The 23,519-nt window shown below is 42.2% G+C and overlaps 1 protein-coding gene across 2 annotated transcripts in view; it reads left to right on the top strand.

Moving 5' to 3' along the window:
* ARHGAP9 (Rho GTPase activating protein 9) overlaps window positions 1-23,519 on the top strand; it is a 181,847-nt gene that overhangs the window by 151,101 nt on the left and 7,227 nt on the right. For both annotated transcript variants that reach the window (XM_089681293.1, XM_089681287.1), the window contains 2 exons: window positions 1,658-1,792; window positions 13,069-13,174. In XM_089681293.1, the coding sequence (XP_089537419.1) occupies window positions 1,658-1,792; window positions 13,069-13,174 (241 nt within the window). The remainder of the gene's footprint in view (window positions 1-1,657; window positions 1,793-13,068; window positions 13,175-23,519) is intronic.

Below are 23,519 nucleotides of genomic sequence, written 5' to 3'. Positions count from 1 at the left end.
GAGGAGCCATTGCAAGTATGACATGTTTGTTAGTTAAGAAAAAAAAATCTGAACCTTTAGTATCACTTAAAAAACGTCAACATCGGAGACCATACATAATCTTCAGAGTTTATTTATTAAAATTCAAATGGTCCAGTATGCAGCAAATCTTACATGTGTTGACTTGCAAAGCCTTACTCATTTCATTTAATGTCACCTAAATGCCATACTTCAGGTCCGCACACACAAATTATTACAGAACAATGGGGTTCATTGTAGATTTCTGTAAATTGTTTTAAAAAAAGAAGCTGGATGCTTTCCTAAATTCACAAAATATAACTGGATGTTAACATTTATATGGGCAGCACAGTGGCTAAATAGTTAGCATTTCCACCTGGCAGTACTAGGGTCGTTGGTTTGAATCCCAACCACGGCACCACCTGCCTGGAGTTTGCATGTTCTCCCTGTGCCTGTGTGGGTTTCCTCTGGGTATTCTGGTTTCCTCCCACACTACAAAGATATGCTGGTAGATGAATTGGATCCTGTCTAAATTGGCCCTAGTATGTGTATGTATGAATGAGAGTTGGGGACTTTAGATTGTATGAGGGAAGGGACTGATGTGAATGTACAATATATATATAAAATTCTGTCTAAGTCTATATATATAAGTACCTGTAAAAAAAAATGTTAACACCAGGGATAATTCATACAGAGAATATCTGATTGCCTTTTGGGGAAATAAGGAAGGAAATTATTTCTCCCCCCGCTGGGGCAAATTGGATCATGCTTTAGGCCTGGTTCACACCTATGCATGTTGCAATCCGCTGCAGGAAAAATGTCCATGACTCTATCCAAAAAGCAGAGGCTGAAAACACATATATGTGAACGTGTCTCATAGGGAACCATGTCAAACTGACTGTAGTAAATTTCTGCAAAATGCAAAAACCACAAACAAATGCATAGGTGTGAACCAGGCCTTATAGGAAGTTTTTGCCTTCCTCCTGAATCAACTGTGCAAATAGGATTCTGTATATGAAGGATTTTTATTTATTTACTCTGATTACTTTTTTTTGTTCGTTGAACTAGATGGATTTGTCTTTTTTCAATCGAAATTCGGTATGTAGTTTACTAAAGGCAAATAGGCTGTTCACTTTTGCAAGGGAATTTGCCCCAGAAGTTGGTAAAAGGGATGAAGCTCTGCTGATTTCTATCATCCAATCGTGCTGTTTTGTTTTCTTCTCCTTGTGTGTGATTGAGTATTGCAAAGTAAAATTTCACCACATTCACTAAGCTTTGAGGCAAACTCCTTTGGAAAGTGCAACTTCCCTTGCAAGTTGAACAGCCAATTTGCCTTTAATATATCAACCCCAGTGATTAGGTGTGAACGTAGTCTATCTTTATTTTTTTTGTGCTGAAAAGCACAGCAATGCGCAGAACAATGCAGCCGGTACAAAAAGGCTTCACTTATCAAGTATTTACTAGGTGACTTTTATATTGAATTAGGTGCATGAGTTCTGCAGTTTATTTATACAGCAACCAGAACAATATCATTACTTTAAAACAATCACTGTTATCTAGCTAATAAACAGGAACAAAGTTTAGGGAAACGCTCATACACATATCCATAATGAGGAGAATAGAAGATGTTCCTAATGGATTTTGTTTTTGGTGAATGCAGAGGAGAAGTTGGATCTTAATGACAGTGAGTGGGACGATATTCATGTCATCACAGGTGCTCTAAAAATGTTCTTCCGTGAACTTCCAGAGCCACTTATCCCTTTCAGTATGTTCGATGAATTTCTTTCAGCTGTTCGTAAGTAGATCTTATACAAAAATTATATACTGTGTCTGTGAGATATATACATTAGGACTTGTATTCTTATATTTTTAGGACAGGTTTATATTCAAATATAACTTTTCCTGCTATGTGCTGCAACCACTTCATTGCAACATTATTGCAAAAGTATTTATGAAAGTACTCTCAGAAGTAACTATGTTGCAAAAGTGTTTGATATCCCATTATTTACATGAATGTGATCCATGGGTTTTGTGCTGATGGACAAACTGGCACTTTCTGCAATGCTACATAAGGCTTCATTCACATCTAGGCGTTTTGTGTCATGGGCAGAATCACCCCGATTCTGCTCACAATTCTAAAACACTCAAAAACTGACAAATCGCACCACTCTTTTTCAGGTGCCATTCATTTTCAATGGTGCCTAAAATGTGCGACTTTGCCGCAATTGTCATGTGATAAATCGTGCTGCAATTGTGCAAACAGCATTCCATGAAGTATGTCACCCCAAAAGAAGCCCCTGCTCATTTTTGGGCAATAAGCTTTGTGCAATGCGGTTTGCTGCCATTGCAGCGTAATTCAAATCGCGACAGAATCGCACATTTTAAGTGCCATTGAAAATGAATGGCACCTGAACACGCATGGTCCGATTTGTCAGTTTTGCAGAGCGTTTTGGGATTGCAGGCAGAATTGTGGTGATTCTGCCCATTGTACAAATTGCAAACCCAAGAACAAACGTAATAAATCGCAACCAATCCTTACATGTGGTGCTTGCAATTTTCTTCTATTTTCACCTACCTGTATGGTACGGCAAAGCATATTTCCACTTTTACAGACAAACTGCTACTCTCTTCCCACATGGAAGAAAAATATATTTTAAATATATTTTAAAAATATTGTTCCCAAATATATTGACATATATTTGAAATACTATAATTTTGGCCGTATATAAATAAATATATGTATGTGTGTATGTATGTATATATATATATATATATATATATGTATGTGTGTGTATATATGTATGTATATATATATATACAGTCAGGTCCATACATATTGGGACATCGACACAATTCTAATGTTTTTGGCTCTATACACCACCACAATGAATTTGAAATGAAACAAACAAGATGTGCTTTAACTGCAGACTATCAGCTTTAATTTGAGGGTATTTACATCCAAATCAGGTGAACGGTGTAGGAATTACAACAGTTTGCATATGTGCCTCCCACTTGTTAAGGGACCAAAAGTAATGGGACAGAATACTAATCATAAATCAAACTTTCACTTTTTAATACTTGGTTGCAAATCCTTTGCAGTCAATTACAGCCTGAAGTCTGGAATGCATAGACATCACCAGATGCTGGGTTTCATCCCTGGTGATGCTCTGCCAGGCCTCTACTGCAACTGTCTTCAGTTCCTGCTTGTTCTTGGGGCATTTTCCCTTCAGTTTTGTCTTCAGCAAGTGAAATGCATGCTCAATCGGATTCAGGTCAGGTGATTGACTTGGCCATTGCATAACATTCCACTTCTTTCCCTTAGAAAACTCTTTGGTTGCTTTTGCAGTATGCTTTGGGCCATTGTCCATCTGCACTGTGAAGAGGCGTCCAATGAGTTCTGAAGCATTTGGCTGAATATGAGCAGATAATATTGCCCGAAACACTTCAGAATTCATCCTGCTGCTTTTGTCAGCAGTCACATCATCAATAAATACAAGAGAACCAGTTCCATTGGCAGCCATACATGCCCACGCCATGACACTACCACCACCATGCTTCACTGATGAGGTGGTATGCTTAGGATCATGAGCAGTTCCTTTCCTTCTCCATACTCTTCTCTTCCCATCACTCTGGTACAAGTTGATCTTGGTCTCATCTGTCCATAGGATGTTGTTCCAGAACTGTGAAGGCTTTTTTAGATGTCGTTTGGCAAACTCTAATCTGGCCTTCCTGTTTTTGAGGCTCACCAATGGTTTACATCTTGTGGTGAACCCTCTGTATTCACTCTGGTGAAGTCTTCTCTTGATTGTTGACTTTGACACACATACACCTACCTCCTGGAGAGTGTTCTTGATCTGGCCAACTGTTGAGAAGGATGTTTTCTTCACCAGGGAAAGAATTCTTCGGTCATCCATCACAGTTGTTTTCCGTGGTCTTCCGGGTCTTTTGGTGTTGCTGAGCTCACCGGTGCGTTCCTTCTTTTTAAGAATGTTCCAAACAGTTGTTTTGGCCACGCCTAATGTTTTTGCTATCTCTCTGATGGGTTTGTTTTGTTTTTTCAGCCTAATGATGGCTTGCTTCACTGATAGTGACAGCTCTTTGGATCTCATCTTGAGAGTTGACAGCAACAGATTCCAAATGCAAATAGCACGCTTGAAATGAACTCTGGACCTTTTATCTGCTCATTGTAATTGGGATAATGAGGGAATAACACACACCTGGCCATGGAACAGCTGAGAAGCCAATTGTCCTATTACTTTTGGTCCCTTAATAAGTGGGAGGCACATATACAAACTGTTGTAATTCCTACACCATTCACCTGATTTGGATGTAAATACCCTCAAATTAAAGCTGACAGTCTGCAGTTACAGCACATCTTGTTCGTTTCATTTCAAATCCATTGTGGTGGTGTATAGAGCCAAAAATGTTAGAATTGTGTCGATGTCCCAATATTTATGGACCTGACTGTATGTATGTGTGTGTATGTATGTATGTGTGTATATATATATATATATATATATATATATACACACTGCATGTTGAAATGAATTTTTTAGATATTACAAAATATATGAAAAATATTTTAAAAAATATATATTTTTTAAATATATTCTTCAGATTTGTTTAACTTATTAAAAATTATTTTTAACCTGTATTTTTACATTTATTTGTAAATGCATTCCAAAAATGTAGATTGAATGTATTTTTAAAGACATACAGTATATTTAAAATTGTACATATGTATAATATATTTTGTAATAAAAATGCATTTCATCATACAGTGTGTGTGTGTATGTATATATGTGTATATACAGTCATGGCCGAAATTGTTGGCACCCTTGATATTTTTCCTGAAAATCAAGTATTTCACACAAAAAAGGTATTGCATTAACACATGTTTTGCTATACACATGTTTATTCCCTTTGTATGTATTGGAACAAATATAAAACAGAGGCAGAAAAGCAAATATGACATAATGTCACACAAAACCCCAAAAATGGGCTGGACAAAAGTATTGGCACCCTTAACTTAATATTTGGTTGCACACCCTTTGGAAAACATAACTGAAATCAGTCGCTTCCTATAACCATCAATAAGCTTCTGACACCTCTCACCCGGAATTTTGGACCACTCTTCCTTTGCAAACAGCTCCAGGTCTCTCTTATTGGAAGGACACCTTTTCCCAACAGCAATTTTAAGATCTCTCCACAGGTGTTCAATGGGATTTAGATCTGGGCTCATTGCTGGCCACTTCAGAACTCTCCAGCGCTTCTTTGCCATCCATTTCTGAGTGCTTTTTGACGTATGTTTGGGGTCATTGTCCTGCTGGAAGACCCAGGATCTTGGACGCAAACCCAGCTTTCTGACACTGGGCCCTACAGTGCGACCCAAAATCCTTTGGTAATCCTCAGATTTCATGATGCCTTGCACACAGTCAAGGCACCCAGTGCCAGAGGCAGCAAAACAACCCCAAAACATCATTGAACCTCCACCATATTTTACCGTAGGTACTGTGTTTTGTTCTTTGTAGGCCTCATTCCGTTTTCGGTAAACAGTAGAATGATGTGCTTTACCGAAAAGCTCTATCTTGGTCTCATCTGTCCACAAGACGTTTTCCCAGAAGGCTTTTGGCTTACTCAAGTACATTTTGGCAAACTGTAGTCTTGCTTTTTTATGTCTCTGTGTCAGCAGTGGGGTCCTCCTGGGTCTCCTGCCATAGCGTTTCATTTCATTTAAATGTCGACGGATAGTTCGCGCTGACACTGATGCTCCCTGAGCCTGCAGGACAGCTTGAATGTCTTTGGAACATGTTTGGGGCTGCTTATCCACCATCCGGACTATTCTGCGTTGCAATCTTTCATCAATTTTCCTCATCCGTCCACGACCAGGGAGATTAGCTACAGTGCCATGGGTTGCAAACTTCTTGATAATGTTGCGCACTGTGGACAAAGGCAAATCTAGTTCTCTGGAGATGGACTTGTAACCTTGAGATTGTTGATATTTTGCCACAATTTTGGTTCTCAGGTCCTCAGACAGTTCTCGTCTCCTCTTTCTGTTGTCCATGCTTAGTGTGGCACAGACAGACACACAATGCAAAGGTTAAGTGAACGTCTCTCCTTTTTATCTGCTTTCAGGTGTGATTTCTATATTGCCCACACCTGTTACTTGCCCCAGGTGAGTTTACAGGAGCATCACATGCTTGTAACATTCTTATTTATCCGCAGTTGTGAAAGGGTGCCAATACTTTTGTCCAGCCCATTTTTGGAGGTTTGTGTGACATTATGTCGAATTTGCTTTCTTTCCTCCCTTTTTTTGTTTTGTCCCAATACACACAAAGGGAATAAACATGTGTATAGCAAAACATGTGTTAATGCAATACGTTTCGTGAGAAATACATGATTTTCAGGAAAAATATCAAGGGTGCCAACAATTTCGGCCATGACTGTATATATATATATATTTATTGAAATATATATTGAAATGTATTGAATATGACCAAAATTGTAGTATTTCAAATATATGGCAATATATTTGGGAAGAATATTTTTAAAATATACTTAAAATATATATTTTTTCCATGTGGGTTTAGCTGCCAGGGCAGTGGCCAGGGGTGTACACATGCTGTGGCTGCGATGGTTCGCTTCGCCGCCATGGCAGGGATTATACCCTTGAATTGGGACCACTCCATAAGCCCCCCCACAACTACTTGCAATGCACATAGTGTAGGGTTCAAGGGGTTAAAACAGGCAGTGAGGAGGCGGCACAATGCTTCCGAACTACCTGTCTAATGCAGTGAGATGTCCCTTCTGTCCTATATATTTGCGTATACCTGCAGCATTTCATGTAAATGTGTGCTGCATTTATTGCTTATTGCTTGCTCTGGAGTTCCTCTTTAAGGCCTCATTCACACCAGAATGTGGTGCAGGAAACCCTTATTCTGTGTGCTTTTCCTGTAGTGCATTCAAAAGCAGTGGAGTTGCGATCTGCAGTGGGTGTCAATGGTAACGTAACAACCCTCAAACCACAGTGTGTTTACCTGCTTTGGATCATATGTTACGGAAGTACCATGCGATCTGATTGCAGTATGTTTCCAAAAGTAGTGCATGCACTACTTTTGTGCAGTACAGTGCAAATCGCACCACACCAAACCACATGTGAATCACACAGGTACACACAGCTCTTTCTTAGTGTGAGCCAGCGCTACGATTTCTATAGGACTATGGCAGCAGTCTGAAGAAAAGTGTGATTTTGGATCAAACATTCTGCAATTTAATATTGTGAAAAGATTGATCTGGGAAAGATGAAAATCACCAGAGTAATTAAACTGTAGAGCCGAAATGTATCAGATATCTTTCGTCAGATGAAAAATCTTTCCTTTTTAAGACAGCCTAAGGATTGTATACAATACACCCATACTTCATGTATTTAGAAATATTCAGCAAAATTAGCAAGCACTGCTATATGTCTGTTGGTGACCGTAGCCATAAAGGCAGCAAAATGACTATTTTTTCAGTTTTATTTACAATATGTAGTACAAGCAATCACTGTGGTGCTTACCGTTACCTAATCCTACAATCGTAAAGTAAACTTGTGCCCAGACTATGCTCACTGAAGTATTTATACATTCTGAACAAGCATTTTAAAAATATCCCCCTTTTTCCCCTGTAGCAGTAGGCATTGTGGAGATGTTAATCTTTGACGTTCAAAACCGAGGCACTGAAACCTCTGCTATTTTCTATTACCTTCTATGGAAGCAGAAACTTAGCAGCCTGACAGACCTCTAATGTAAAAACACATCTGATATTTTCTATTCTGTTAGAAACCAACTGAAACCTGACTTCAGAGGCTTTGTTCTGATCATTGATTATCTTTTGAGAACAAATTACTTCACACTACATGCAGGTAGAGACAGGGCCGTGGATAAGGGGGTACCACCAGTCCTCTTGTATGGGGCCCCGGCCAGCAGGGGACACCAGGCAGCTGGGTGAATCGGGAGTGGGCAGGGAGGGTGATCAGTATGGCAGGAGGGGCAATTACTGGAACCGATCCCCTGTATGGCTTTCCTGCAGCAGCTGAAAGCTGGCTTCTTCTCCTATCCCTTCTGCTTGCTTTCGCATCCTGCAGAGAAAGCCACACAGGGGATCGGTTCCAGTAATTTCCCCCCTCGCTGCACCCATCACCCTACCTGTGCACCATATGTTTCACCCTGCCATTTTCCCCTGTGTGCCCCCACCCCCGCACTGCTGCCAAATCCCCTCCTCTCCTTCCCACCAGCAGCTGCAAGCACATAATAGGATTCTTCAGGGAGAGTGGGGGAATGGTGCGGTAAATAAGTCATATTTACCAGCCTCTTCCTTTCCTGAATGAACACAATGACCGATTGGTACTGATCACTCACTGTGTTCACTCATAAATAAAGCATAATAAACTGTTTTTCTTGGGGGATGAGGCCCTGTAGTTTCTAACAGCAGCCCTGGGTAGAGAGACCAGTGCGGGCTTGTTTAAAAGCTCTTTTTCTGTTTGTAAAAGCAGAACTCCAGTCAGAAATGTTATTTTTCCATGCAGTGCGACTGTGCCCACACTGCATGGGTTAACTGGGGGCGCAGCCCCACTGCATGGGAAAAAAAGTTTCTGCCTGGAATTCTTCTTTACAAATGTGTAAATGCTTAAATATTCCTTGTCTGAGGTGCATTTTAAGTAAGATACAGATAAACTTCTGACTAGAAATTAACCCCTTGGCGCCGGAGCCTCCAGACCCTTTAAGGATTTTAGAAGCCGGGAGGCGGGGCTTTAGGGTCATGTGATCGCCGTGATTCACCGTCACTGCGGTCACATGATCGGGAAAGGTCCCGATCGAAAGAGGAGATCGGGACCTTTCCATGAGTACCGGACATGTGTGCTGAGAGTGCGCATGGTGCGCACTCTCAGCACATATGTTTTTCTTAATTGGACGCATATATGCGGCCGCTCGGCATCAAAGCCCAGACACCAGGAGGCCGCACATTTGCGTGAGGCTGGCGCCAAGAGGTTAAAGTAGGACTATAGGCCAAAAAAAATGAACATACTGTATATGAGGCAGTCTGTAATGAGCATTAACAGAGCAGTCTTTGTTCCTCACTGTACCAAAGTTTTATGACCCTTTCATCCTGCCAGTAGTATGTTTTTAACCTATTGATCCTGCCAGTAAGTCTGAGCTTTCATCTTTTTTAAACTGAAACTAAAGTCCTCAATATTCACCTCCACCCAAAGGTCTGATGTTTGTAAAATCACTTACCAGCGCCATCATCTTCTCCCTGACTTCTTCTGGGGGCAAGTCTTTGGTTGTCTTGATTGGCTGGTACAGGGTGACGTAACTCCTGTGTATGCACAGGGGTTTTTTCATCCCGGGACACACAGGCACCACACTGCATGAGCAGCTTACATTTGTCAACTTTTATTCATATAGTTAAAACCTTTAGGGCCAGTTAACACCACCTACGGTCCAGTAGGTTTTTTTCAGCATCCAAAATGCATGGAAAGTAGGTTGTATGGTCTCCAATGGCATAGTTCACACCAGTGCAGTCAGTCCCAGTGCATTCAAGTTCCAGAAAAAAAGGACAACATGCTGCATTTTTCCTGCACTAGACTGTGCTGAAATGTGGTAAACTGCATAAAAGATGCAGCAGAACGCATCAAAAACATACAAGCCCGAGTACAGTGAAAGAAAATAGGAAAAAAGAAGAAAAAAACTTATGGAATGCATCTGGAAAAGCATCAAAAGCACAACAAAAACGCACTGTAACACATAAAACACACATTAAATATGCATATGCAGAAACGCATTCCAGAACAGATCTGGAGTGCGTTTTTGAGGTGTGAACTGGCTCTTATCCCAGAAGTAAAAGAGTTGTTGCTGTAATTGCTTAAAAGTGTAATCAAGAGTTAGGCTTAAGTTTATGTATAGCTCCTCTAAATCTCCTGATCCATTTGACAGTACCCTCTCCACAGGTTTCTAATGCTGACTTCCATGGTTGGCTATGCTTCTTCCCCATAGATACAGTGGAGGAATGAGCCTAGCTATCTTAAGACATGATGTGTGTTACTGGCCACATCAACAGGTGGAAATAAAGAAAAACATTTAAAAATAAAGAAAACAAATGCAGTCACCACATCTAAGGACTGGCAGGCTGCAATATAGTACATTTTTGTTCTTGGATTTGGATACACTTTAACATTATTATTATTATTTTATTAAACAGGATTTTACTAGCGCCAACAGTTTGCGCTGCGCTTTACAAAATGAAGCCAAACATTACACTTACAATACAATTTCTTACAATCTAAGACTGTGGTCTCCAAACTGCAGCCCAGGGGCCGGATGTGGCCCTTTGCTTATCCCTATCCGGCCCTTGGGGCATTATTCTCTCTGATACAAGGCACTCTTCCCCCCACTGACACAAATGATGGGGTACTATTCCTCCCACTGACACCAATGATGGGACAATATTCCTCCCACTCATAACAATGAAGGAGCACTGTTTCTCACACTGATACCAATAATTGAGCACTATTCTTCCCACTTACACCAATGATGGGGCCTTGTTTACATTTACTGAAGACAAGATAATTTTTTTTCCCACTGGCCACAGTCCGGTCCCCGTGAAAATGAAAAGTACAGTAAACCGGCCCTTTGTCTAGAAGGTTTGGCGACCCATTATCTAAGAGATGCATTGCAATCAACAGAAGACTATGTTAATAGTTAAGCCGCCTTCCTCACCTACTCCACCTCCCTCCACGCCGCCAAGCAAGCCTATTTTGTTACCCTCATCAACACCCTCTCCACCTGTCCCTGCCGGCTCTTCTCCACTTTCAAATCCCTGCTCTCTCCCCCCCCCACCTCCACTCAGCACCTCACTCACCGCCCACGAGATTGCCAATCATTTCCAAAACAAGATTGACGCAATCCGTACGGACATTGTCAACTCACAATCTACCTCTCCACCTAGCCCCCCCCCTCCATCACCCCCTCAACTCTCCCCTCCTCCGACCTCATACCCGCACTGCCCCCCACCATACCTAACACCCTGCACACTGCCACCTCCCCAACGCTCCGCTCCTTTAGCCCAGTTACCACTGAAGAGGTCACTAAGGTCTTCACTGAAGCCCGCCTCACCACTTGCCCCCTGGACCCTATCCCCTCGCAGCTCCTCCAGTCACCCCCCTCCTCCATCATTTGCTCCCTCACCCACATCTTCAATCTCTCCCTCTCCACTGGCACATTCCCCTCCCCCCTAAAGCAAGCACACATCACCCCCATACTCAAAAAACCCTCCCTTGACCTTAGACCCATCTCCCTGTTACCATTCACTTCCAAGCTCCTTGAGCGTTTGGCCTACAATCGCTTAAGCGCCCACCTCACTGATAACAACCTCCTTGATCCACTACAGTCAGGCTTCCGTCCCCTACACTCCACCAAAACCGCCCTACTTAAAATCACTAACGACCTGCTAACCGCCAAAGCTAATGGCTATTACTCAGTTCTCCTGCTCCTCGACCTCTCCGCGGCCTTTGACACAGTCGACCACCCCCTCCTCCTTACAAAACTGCACTCCCTTGGCATCAGGGACTCTGCTCTCTCCTGGTTCTCCTCTTACCTATCCCAACGCTCCTTCAGCGTTACCTATAACGCTGCCACCTCCCCCTCTCTCTTCCTCTCTGTTGGGGTCCCCCAAGGCTCTGTCCTCGGACCCCTCCTTTTCTCCATCTACACCTCCTCCCTTGGCAAACTGATACACTCCCACGGATTCAACTATCACCTCTATGCCGACGACACACAAATTTACCTCTCCACCCCCCACCTCACCCCTTCACTCTCCGCCCACCTCCTAAACGACATTTCAGACTGAATGTCGCTCCATTTCCTCAAGTTAAACCTGTTCAAAACTGAGCTCTTGGTTTTCCCCCCAGCCTGCGCCCCCCCCCATCCTCTCCATCACTACTAGCAACGCCACCATCAATCCCACCCCACACGCCAAAGTCCTGGGTGTCACCCTGGACTCAAACCTTTCCTTCCAAGCTCATGTCCAATCACTATCAAAGTCATGCAGGCTCCACCTCCGCAACATCTCCAAGATACGTACATTCCTCACCCCAGACACTATTAAACAACTTATACACTCCCTCATCATCTCACGCCTGGACTACTGTAACTCCCTTCTCACTGGCCTACCCAAACAAACGCTATCCCCACTCCAGTCTATCCTGAACTCAGGGGCTAGACTCATCCACCTCACCAACCGCTCCACATCTGCCACCCTCCTCTGCCAATCCCTTCACTGGCTCCCGATTGCCCAGCGCATCAAGTTCAAATTACTAACTCTGACCTACACAGCCATTCACAACGCCGCCCCAAACTACCTAAGTGACCTGATACCCAAATACCACCCTACCCGTGCCCTTCGCTCCTCACAGGACCTCCTACTCTCTAGCTCCCTGCTCTCCTCCTCCCACGCCCGACTGCAGGACTTCTCCAGGACTTCCCCCATCCTCTGGAACTCCCTAATGCTAATGCTAATAATAACGTTAAATAATATAATCATAAATAATCGATGTTGATGACATGATATGCAATAGAATTCCTTTCTTTTGCTCTCTAGTCGTGTGGCTGCAGCAATCCATCAGACTGTCACCTACCCTCCTCACCTTCAGGTACACCCTGAAAACCCATCTCTTCAGGGAAGCCTACCCCACCCTTACCTAACAACCGATCTCCTCCACTTCTCCCACCACTCCATCCCCCACAGCCACTTCCTCCTGTACCACTTCCCCTCCCTCCTAGATTGTAAGCTCAAAAGAGCAGGGCCCTCGAACCCCTTGTGTATTGTATTGTTACTGTTTTGTCTCATGTTCTGTCCCCCTCGCTATTGTACAGCGCTGAGCAAACCCTTTGGCGCTATATAAATACTGTATAATAATAATACAATAATATAATAATAATAATAAAATTGAAATGCCAATATTTGTTTTCACATAAACAAAAATGTCTGCTAAATTCTGCAAACCACCATTAATTCTTCCTTTGTTCTGAACAGAAATTCCTGATTTGTCTGAGAGGATACAGACTATGAAAAATCTTGTTGGAAACCTTCCTGAACCAAACTACGACACCCTTAAATATATCATATGCCATCTGAACAGGTGAGATGTCTATGAGGAATGCAGGGCAATATGAATAATATGGCACTGGGGCAGCAAAGGAAAGTGGGTTTACTGCTTGTAATGTGGACTTACTTGATGTCCTCATGTTTGTAAATCTTTGGTAGTCAGTGTAATTGGGAAGTCTTGTCTTTTATACAGTAGTTGCTATCGCCTCTGGGCACCAAGTGGGAGGTGACTGAACAATCACCAGCGTGGTTGGCAGTGACCCCTTTGCAAACCAGCACTATGAATGTGATGCAATAGGAAAAAAAAACAATGGCTGGGTGTACTATTTGGTACCATTTCCCAACCAGGCACAGATCAGGAATGAGCCACATCCCGGTGCGGTGCCAACAGGAAGACAACGTATTTAAGATATGTCTGCACAGGGCATCTTGGCAGGAATACCTGTCAGCATTTGTAAGTAAGGCTTCTTGTACTTGAGTACCATGGTGGTCTTCAGGTTTGGTTCCTAAGGTCAGTGTGGTCCAAAGCATAATGGAGGATTGTATAGTCCTTCTACCATCTACCTAGATGGAAAGTTGCTCAGGTCTGAAATGTCCATAAGAACCATGACTAGGTTACTATCACCCATTTTGTGTTTTATTCAGTATATCTGTTACCCTATGTTCCTTCAGCCTCTGTGAAGAAAGTGTTAAGTTATGAGTGTCGCTACATATGACTATGTATTGTACATAATTGCATATTGTTTTAGTTTGGACATCTGCTTCAAGACGTGTTTACTGCTTTCTTACAATTGGCTGTATTTAATTAAGTTCCTGCTGAAAAGCTAATCTAAGCTGGAGCCATAAATCTGTTGTTGATCTGCTAGCAAGTGTGTATGGCATTCAAGTCTTGTAGCAACTAATCCATTTCAGAAGCCTATACATGAGATGCACTGGGTAGGTTTAGTAAAGCTGGAGCACACAGAATCTGATGCAGTTGTGCATGGTAGCCAGTCGGCTTCTCACTGCAGCTTGTTGAACTAAGCTTTGACAATAAAACCTGGAAGCTGATGGGTTTTTATGCAGAGCTGCACCAGATTTTGCACCTTGCAGTTTTAGTAAATAACCCCCACTCTTTTGCAATTAGGGATAAACTGAGGATTTGCATCCCCTGTGCTGTATTTTTAGCATCCCAATATCCGTGCAAGAAACTTTTGTATTTGAGTATGTCTGGCACCTTCATTCATTATGAGCTTAGACCAGTGTTTCTCAACCTTTTTTCAGTGAAGGCAAACTTTAAAATTATAGTCAGTCTCGAGGCAACCTTTAAAATGGGCGGTCTTGAAGCACCCCATTCTAAAATGGGGTGCCTCTAGACCAGGGGTATCAAACTGGAGGCCCTCCAGCTGTTTTGAAACTACAAGTCCCATCATGCCTCTGCCTTTGGGAGTCATGCTTGTAACTGTCAATCTTGCAATGCCTCATGGGTCTAGTAGTTTGTCAACAGCTGGAGGGCTGCAAGCTTGACACCCATGCTTTAGACTGTCCATTTTAAAACCATCATTTTAAAAGGGCACCTCATTCTACAATGTGAAAAACTATTCTAATAGTTTTCTATAATGCAGCAACATCCACACATGTAGGACACCCAACATTAGAGGTGATTTATTCTTCCAAAGAATATACACTTTTGCACACTGATACTGACTAGTATTCCAATGTTTCTCTTCTCCCTCCATCACTGAGCTAATGGGACCCTAGCAGTGATGGAGAGGGGCAGGGGAGGGTCAAACAAGGATGCTGTGCATGCAGCTGACATCCTCCTTATCAACTGATGATGTTATCGGTTGTCACGACACCGGTGGCTAGGAGGTTGTAATGGTGTACAATGAAAACCTATGGCTTTGTGTAACTAAATGGCAGCCTTGTTCCACCTATTGGCTTGTATACAAGTTTTGGGCAAGTTTTAGACATTTGCCAAGGCACCCCTGAAGAAACTTCAAGGCACCCCAGGTTGCTGGGCACCCTGGTTGAGAAAGGCTGCCTTAGACGACACATTTAAATATAAAAGCTGTTTGTAAGCCACAGAACGGTGTGCACTGAAAAACGTGATAAATAATATAATGCTAATAATAACGTTAAATAATATAATCATAAATAATCAATGTTGATGACATGATATGCAATAGAATTCCTTTCTTTTGCTCTCTAGTCGTGTGGCTGCAGCAAATGTTTAACAGGTACTGAACTCATGCTAACTGATCCAGGGATCATGTACATCATGGCCAACTGAGAACCACACACTGACTCCAGCGATGCCCACACACTGCCTGTAGGTGGCATCAGAGAACAACATTATTGTCATGCTGGAAAATTTCATTTACTTCTCTCATTTCTCTTTCTAGGGACAGTGCAATGTTTTGTATTGTATAGTATTATTATTATTATACAGGATTTATATAGCGGCAACATTTTGCGCAGCGCTTTACAATATAACGGGAGACAGTACAATTACAATACATGTCAGTACAGAAGGAATGTGAGGGCCCTGCTCGTGGAGCTTACAATCTAAAGGAAGGGTATATTGAATAAAAAAGTCTATTTTTATGTATGTTAGTCAAAAATGCCAGTATAGTCTTTCATTCTCTGTTTTCTAAGCTAAAACGTATAATCACTGAAAACTATGCTCAAACTCTAGTAGTTGTAATATATGTATGTGTTTATCATCTCTCTCTTTCTCTGCCTGTTGTTTTATGCCTTTTTAACATAGATTGGCCAGGGGCGGACTGACCATTTGGAAACTCGGGCACTGCCCAAGGGCCCGGGGTCAGTAGGGGGCCCCAATGAGATTTCCCTGGTACCTTTTACATAGGCTTTTTTGAGTTTGGGCAAGGACACAGGGGCCTATGATCCCCTATTGCCCGGGGACCCCATGAGTTGTCAGTCCGCCCCTGAGATTGGCATATTTATAAAGTGGTAAAAGATTTCTTTTTTATCATAATATTGCTGATATTATATTCACCAATTGCTTTTTACTGAATAGTATTGCCTGCTGAATTTGAGAGCAAGGTGCGATGAAAAGCCGCCAAACATGTACAGACATCCCTACAATGAATTTGCAGCTAAAGAGGGAACCGGTCAACTGCCCCAACCGTTAGTGTAACCGAAAACCTAGTCTCTTATTTTTCTACTTACTTTAACACACCAAACTGTCCAGCAAAAGTGGAAGTTAGAGTGTTGAGACAAACTGTTTAACTATAAATCAATTTTTATTGATTTATGTAGAACCCTTAACACAAAAGGAAAAATATTTGATTTTATAACTGATTAAAAGTGTTAGAGTTAGGGTACTGGTATCAGATGATAGTCATCTATGTAAAATCAATCTAAATCTACTAGTCCATCTAACACTACCCTCTCTAGACAGTGCTGCTGTCCAAGGGTGGCTGTTCTTTCATAGACTGTGTAGCCACCCTTAGGCTAGGTTTCACACCTATGCAGTTTGCGTTTGATCCGTTTCTGCAGTACATTTTGCATTTTTGCACATGCATTTTTGACACATTTTTGCCGTGTTTTTTATTTGTGGTTTGTTTTTTTTTCTTCTTGCTAGGCAGATTTAAAACACAAAATGCAAAACGTGGAAAAAATGCACTACATGCTTTTCTGCAGAGTTTCCATTGAAGTCTATAGAACCAAAAATGCAACTGTTTGCGTTAAAAAAAGTCCCTGACCCTCTCCAAAAAACGCACTGGGTGAAAATGCGGAGGTGTGAACATGTTCCATAGGAAATCTTGTTAAATGGACTGTAGTGTGTTTCTGCAAAACGCTTAGGTGTGAACCTAGGGTAAAACAGGAAGCGTGTTACTAGCCAGATCACCAGGTGAAAATAAAGAGAAAAAAATTTAAAAGAGAAAACTAAAGCCATCACCACCATATCTAAGGATTGTTAAGCTGCAATATATGAACTTTTTGTTTTTGTCTTTAAGGCTTGGTTCACACTATTGTGGCCATGCAGCCCACGTTTGTTTGGGCATGAGAGCCTATTCATTTGATTGGGCTGCTGTGTCATGTTTCCTGCAGGAAAAAGGTGCATGCACCTTTTTGGGAATGCGGCCGCAGGGAAACCGCATGGTCTGTTTGACCATGCGGTTTCCCTGCAGTTCCCACACCTGCAGACGCGCTGTGGACTGAGATGCATGGGGGTGCCAGTCAGAAGGAATGGCAGCTCCACATGTCTCACAAGAGCAGCTTGATTTGGCTGCGGGTGGTTGAAGGTGTGAAAACATAACCGCACCCGCAACCAACCCGCAAGTGTGAACCTGGCCTAAGATCCCTTTAATTTCCTATAAAGACCTGTTGGGCTTCCCTGTCTATATTACTTGCACAATGTAGCCGCTGCAAAAGAGACTTTATCTTAGATCTGTATTTGTAAATGCCAGCATTCAGCCACCCCAGCTGTCACAGATTCACATTATAAGTAACCAGAATTCAAAACGCACAAGTTAGAGATAGATTAGGGCAGAATGAGGACCTAGGCAAATGTAACAGCTTAGGTACAGAGAAGTTGCCCTATTGTCTATGCTGGCATGGCTTCATAAGACAACAACTGCCTACAAATACATTCTCTTCTGTGAAGAGACAGGCAGGAACTTAGCTTTGACCCATTGCTTGGACCGTAGCTGGACCCCCTGAACATCCACCATGTCCTAGGGTCCTGCCTAGGTTGTTGTGTGAATGATTCGGCTCTGGCACATGTCAATGAACAGACAGCAAATGCAGTCACACAAATCATCAGTCCCTCGTTTACAAAATGCCCTCATTTTTCAATAAACCATGATTTTTTTTTCCTTCAAGGGAAACTATCTCTGAATCAAGTCAAATAATGAAAAGTTTTTCAGAAACATGACTCAGCCGGATGGTGGTGTTTCTAAATAAACATGTATAAAGCAGGCCGCCCACAAGTGTCCCACAGGGAGTCTAGAAATGAGAAGCCATTATAACCAAATGCACAGGTGATATTAATTTAGAGCGGAGGGCTAGTTCCTCCCCAGCTGCTGAATAACTCAGATGTATTCTCATTCTACCAAAATGTATCTTGTATCACAAGCCGGAAATGACATTCTCTCTTTTACTTATGATAAGTTATGTTTTTAGAATGAAATTCCCCTTGGCAGTCTGTTCGGTTCTACGCAATAATTCTGAGTTCTTCTTGGGCTGCTCAGACCTTTCCTTTAAAATCAGAAACAGACTTTTCCCACCCAGCCACCTGGCTCTCCAGGAATATAGAGGATATTGTGCAACATCCAGAGCCTCCTGTGCTGGCGTATGTGAACAGGATGGACACTGAATGAACACATGGGTGTTATACTTCACACTGAAGTCTACTGTTTTCTTTCTGAATGAGGTACAGACCTGGCCATCTGGCAGCTCTGGCATTTGCCAGAAGGACCGGTGTCTAATAGTGTTTGCTGAATTGTGTTAGCTTTTATGGGCTGCTCATCCTCCATCAAAACTGCTCTGGTAATATCTATAAACGATACATTTAGTCTTCAATATTGAAGTAATTGAACCAATACATAGATATTATTGCTCCTTTTGGGTTACCAAACTTTGCTTATGTGCACAAATACGAGACAGTATACTATGTATGCCAGTTTTTTTTTCCATTCCAGCCCTGACTGTACATACAGTATTCCTACATCAATATAATTCTATGCCAGGCAGATATTGTATTTACTCCTCTAACAACCTCAGGGTTCATATCTTATTCTTTATGTAGCTAATACCTTTCTCAGGTTCAAGGAGGCATTACCTAGTATGAATGTCAAACTTACCCCTAATGCAAGTGGTCCGGCACTGTAGCTGGCTTCTGTGTTCTTCACCTATAGCACCACCCTTTCCCATAAGGCAAGCAGGCCTACCGGTACTTGGTTGCCCCCAGGGTTTATACACAATGCTATAGTGCCTGGCTACCATGCTGGGACAGGCGCGAACTGAGCACAGGAAACAGGTATTTGCAGTTGACAGACAGGAAGATTTGTTCAATGACAATCCAGGTACAGGGCAGGCAAGGTTCAGAGTAGTCCGGGTCCAATCTGAGTCAAAAGACAGGCGAAGTTTAGAGAATAGTCGATATCCGATCTGAGGTCATAAACAGGGGACTCCAAACAGCAGAGCAGGATAGACAGACAGGGAGCTTGAGTATGTATTACACATGCTGTCACAAGCATGAGACTCCAAATCAAGTTTGGTCTCCACCCAGAGACTGGCCACAATCACCTTGCAGGTAGACAGGGAGAATGTATCACATCCAAAACCAGGATGCTGAAATGAGACTAGCAGCTGTGATGGAGCAGGAGTGCTAGACACTCCTGACAATGAGACAGAACCATACAATATATGCCAGGCATGATTTATTTTCGTCCCAGTCCAGTACATACACTATATTGCCAAAAAGTATTGGGACACCTGCCTTTACACGCACATGAACTTTAACGGCATCCCAGCCTTGAGTTGGCCCAAGCTTTGCAGCTATAACAGCTTCAACACTTCTGGGAAGGCTGTCCACAAGGTTTAGGAGTGTGTCTATGGGAATGTTTGACCATTCTTCCAGAAGCGCATTTGTGTGGTCAGGCACTGATGTCAGATGAGAAGGCCTGGCTTGCAGTCTCCGCTCTAATTCATCTCATAGGTGTTCTATCGGGTTGAGGTAAGAATCCTGTGGAGGCCAGCCAAGTTCCTCCACCCCAAACTTGCTCATCTGTTTCTTTATAGATTTTGCTTTGTGCACTGGTGCGCAGTCATGTTGGAACAGGAAGGGGCCATCCCCAAACTGTTCCCACAAAGTTGAGAGAATTAAATTGTCCAAAATGTCCTGGTATGCTGACACCCTTCACTGGAACTAAGGGGCCAAGCCCAAACCCTGAAAAACAACCCCATGCCATAATCCCCTCTCAACCAAACTTTAAACTTGGCACAATGCAGTCAGGCAAGTACTGTTCTCCTGGCAACCACCAAACCCAGACACATCCATTGGATTGCCAGACAGAGAGGGTTGATTTGTCACTCCAGAGAACACATCTCCACTGCTCTAGAGTCCAGTGGCGGGGTGCATTTACACTACTGCATCCAACGCTTTTCATTGCACTTGGTGATGTAAGGCTTGGATGCAGCTGCTCGGCCATGGAAACCCATTCCATGAAGCTCTCTATGCATTGTTGTTGTGCTAATCTAAAGACCACACAAAGTTTGGAGGTCTTTAGCTATTGACTCTAAAGGCAGTTGGTGACTTTTGCACACTTCGTAGTTCGTGGTTCGCTGTCATTTTACGTGGCCTACCACTTTGTGGCTGAGTTGCTGTTGTTCCCAGTTGCTTCCACTTTGTTATAATACCACTAACAGTTGACCGTGGAATATTTACTAGCAAGGAAATTGAATGGATGAACTTATTGAACAGGTGGCAACCTATCATGGTAACAAGCTTGAAAGCACTGAGCTCCTGAAAGCGTCCCATTCTTTCACAAATGTTTGTAGAAGCAGTTTGCATACCTAGGTGCTTGATTTTATACACCTGTGGCCATGGAGGTGATTAGAACATCTGAATCCAATGATTTGGAGGGGTGTCCCAAAGCTTTTGGCAATATAGTGTATATAGAAGCCCCTGCTTCTGGTCTGGATTAACAACAGTTCTTCCATGGAGACATCATTTCTCACCTTATTTCTCTCTCTCCCCACTTCTTTCCACTGGGGTTTCTAACCCAGCTACACAAAGAAGGGAAATGAAGTACACAAATATCTCTGTGATAATTAATTTCCACATCTATGTAATGCTACGCCAGGCATACAGTAGATTGCATGTATTCCTCTAATTAACTCAGGATTCATATCTCATTTATCAAGTAGCTAATAACTAATGCCTCTCTTAGGTTCATGGTGACATTACATAATAAGTGAAAACAATACAGTCCCAATTTTTTTAATCCTGTAACTGATTTGATCTCAGTATTCATTTAGCAATAATGCTGGTAGAAGTGTTGGGAAAAAAGCTACATACCAGAGACAAAATACAAATTTGCATGTGTATTATGAAAAAAAGAATTAACAAGCAAATAAAATGAAAAAGCCACATCAAAAACTACTTTCAGGTAAGTGTTACAGTAATAACTCACAAGGTGTAACCACTGAAAATACACTGTAGTTTCACTTTAACTGGATGATGCATTCACACCCCCTTTGCAGCTGTGTTCTATATTGTTGCCTGGAAATGCGATTTTATTGATGGCAATAAGGTAAATGTGATATCAGTCTTAAGACTGGGTAGGACAAAGAAGCATTGTCACATACACTCATATTCTCCTCTAAGCTGCCTTTACTCCCCATTCTTATACTGGCAATATGCTCCATTTACCCACAAGACCAAAGAGAAGAAACCTGTGTAAGCTCTAAGATGGGGGGTGCATAAGCAATTGGCTCAAGCTCTCAGCAGAGTATTGAGAGGCTGAGCCAGCTGCTAGTCAGACATCTGGGTGGATCCTGATAGTATTGTCGGGATCCTTCCAGAGCCTGGAACACCTCTGTTGGTCACAAGAGAGCAGAACCAGATGCACTCCTGTGACCCAGAAAAGAAGTGTGGCCAAAAAAGGTTTGGCCATACATCTTTTTTAAGATTTTATAAGACGTAAGGTAGAAGTTACAGTGGATCTAGAGTAAAACTACAGTTTGACGTTTGAAGGTTGCAGTATGGAGATGTTAAACATAGATGTATTGGCAGTAACTACTAAAGCTTGCTAGCAGCTCATTTAAATTGACAGTCAGCAGTCCCAAAAATATCTGTGCTTAACTTCTCCAAACAGGTGCTGAATGGTGCCTTAAAGACTTTAAAGCAGAACTGAAGGCTTATTTAGAAAAGACTGTGAGCAGGCAGGGTATTATCTCAGAAGAAACATGCATTTACTAAAGAGAAACAGACTGTGCTTTGCAAGTGCAGTTGCTCAATAGCTTAGTAAATTAGAGATAGCTTCACTTTGCGAAAACATACCCAATTACATGCAAGGAAAATAAAAAAAACTGATTTTGCTTGCACACAATTGGATGAAGTAATTCAGAAGAGCTTTCCTTCATTTACTAAACTCTTGCTAAGTGCACAGCCTATTTGTCTTTAGAAAATCCAGCCCAGTGTCTCTTCTGTGATAAAATACGCCTGCTTGCAGTCTTCTGCACATGCGCTACTCAGCTTAAATCACCGGCACAGGTCCCTGTGTGCCTGGATGACTGACTTCTAAGCATGTACAGAAGTTATATCATCCTGTGCCGGTCAGTGGAGATGCCTGAAGACCAGCACCTGGGGAGACTATGCCGTGCCAGCAAGGAACCCCAGCCATATAGAAGAGGTAAATTTAGTTCAACTAACTGGGCTTCATATGGAATGAGAGTGGTATGTGCAGTAAGCCTGCAAAATCTTTCTGCATGTACCACTCTCATGCCATATGAAGCCCATGTAAACACGGTCTGAGGCTTTCCAGGCTTAAATTTCATTTTTGAGTGACATGTATGTATAATTAACTATTTCCAGTCATGGCTGTGGCCTACACTCAATGGTGCTTCAAGCACTTTTTCCTGCAGTAGCTGGTTATGGTGTACTGAATTTGCTACTTGTCACTTAGTTTTTAAGTCATCCATGTCATATACCTGGCCAACCAATCTCTGTAGTTACTAGGTGTCGAATGTAACCACTGCACCATAATACAAAGTCAAAGTCTTGCTTCAAGCACATAGTTGTTTGTTGTATGGGAAAGTCCAGTTGTGATGACAGTTGCATGTTATTAATGGCAGACTAGCAATCCTTTCACATACAGTCATAATTTGGCAGGACTTCTACCCAGTCTTCTGGCATGTGCAGATGCATTCCTCTCAGTTCATGATATACCATTCTGGACATGGCAACAATGGGACCCTTCTGAAAATCAGACATCTGTTGACTCAGGACTCTTCTCTGAACTCTTGCCATTACAGTTTAATACACAATTCCTTTAATGTAAGAAAGAAAATGTAAATTTGAACATAGATTTTGTTACAACTCATAAAACACTATTACACCCAGGGTCTAATGATCCCCAAGTCTCCTAATAAGTATGCACTGCAAGTGCCCCAATTTACTTACAAAAGTAAAAAATCCCAGGGTCCAGGCACATTCCACTCTGAAAGCTGTATCTAAGGTATGTAGTGATTACAAAAAAGATGGGTGTCAGTCATTTTAATTATTTACTTTTGTAGTTTTATGGCTGATGCACTCATGGGACAAAATATGAGGGAATGGGATACCCCATACAGCACTAAACATTGGCTTTCATAGCTTTCAACATGTAGCAATTTCCATGAGACCTCATGCACACTTAGGATGA

The sequence above is a fragment of the Staurois parvus genome, unplaced genomic scaffold, assembly GCF_062004578.1.
Source record: "Staurois parvus isolate SC_StPar_1 unplaced genomic scaffold, SC_StPar_1.0 ptg000017l, whole genome shotgun sequence".
Classification (NCBI taxonomy): domain Eukaryota; kingdom Metazoa; phylum Chordata; class Amphibia; order Anura; family Ranidae; genus Staurois; species Staurois parvus.
Note: the sequence above shows the minus strand (reverse complement) of the source record. Positions and strands in the feature narration are given on the sequence as shown.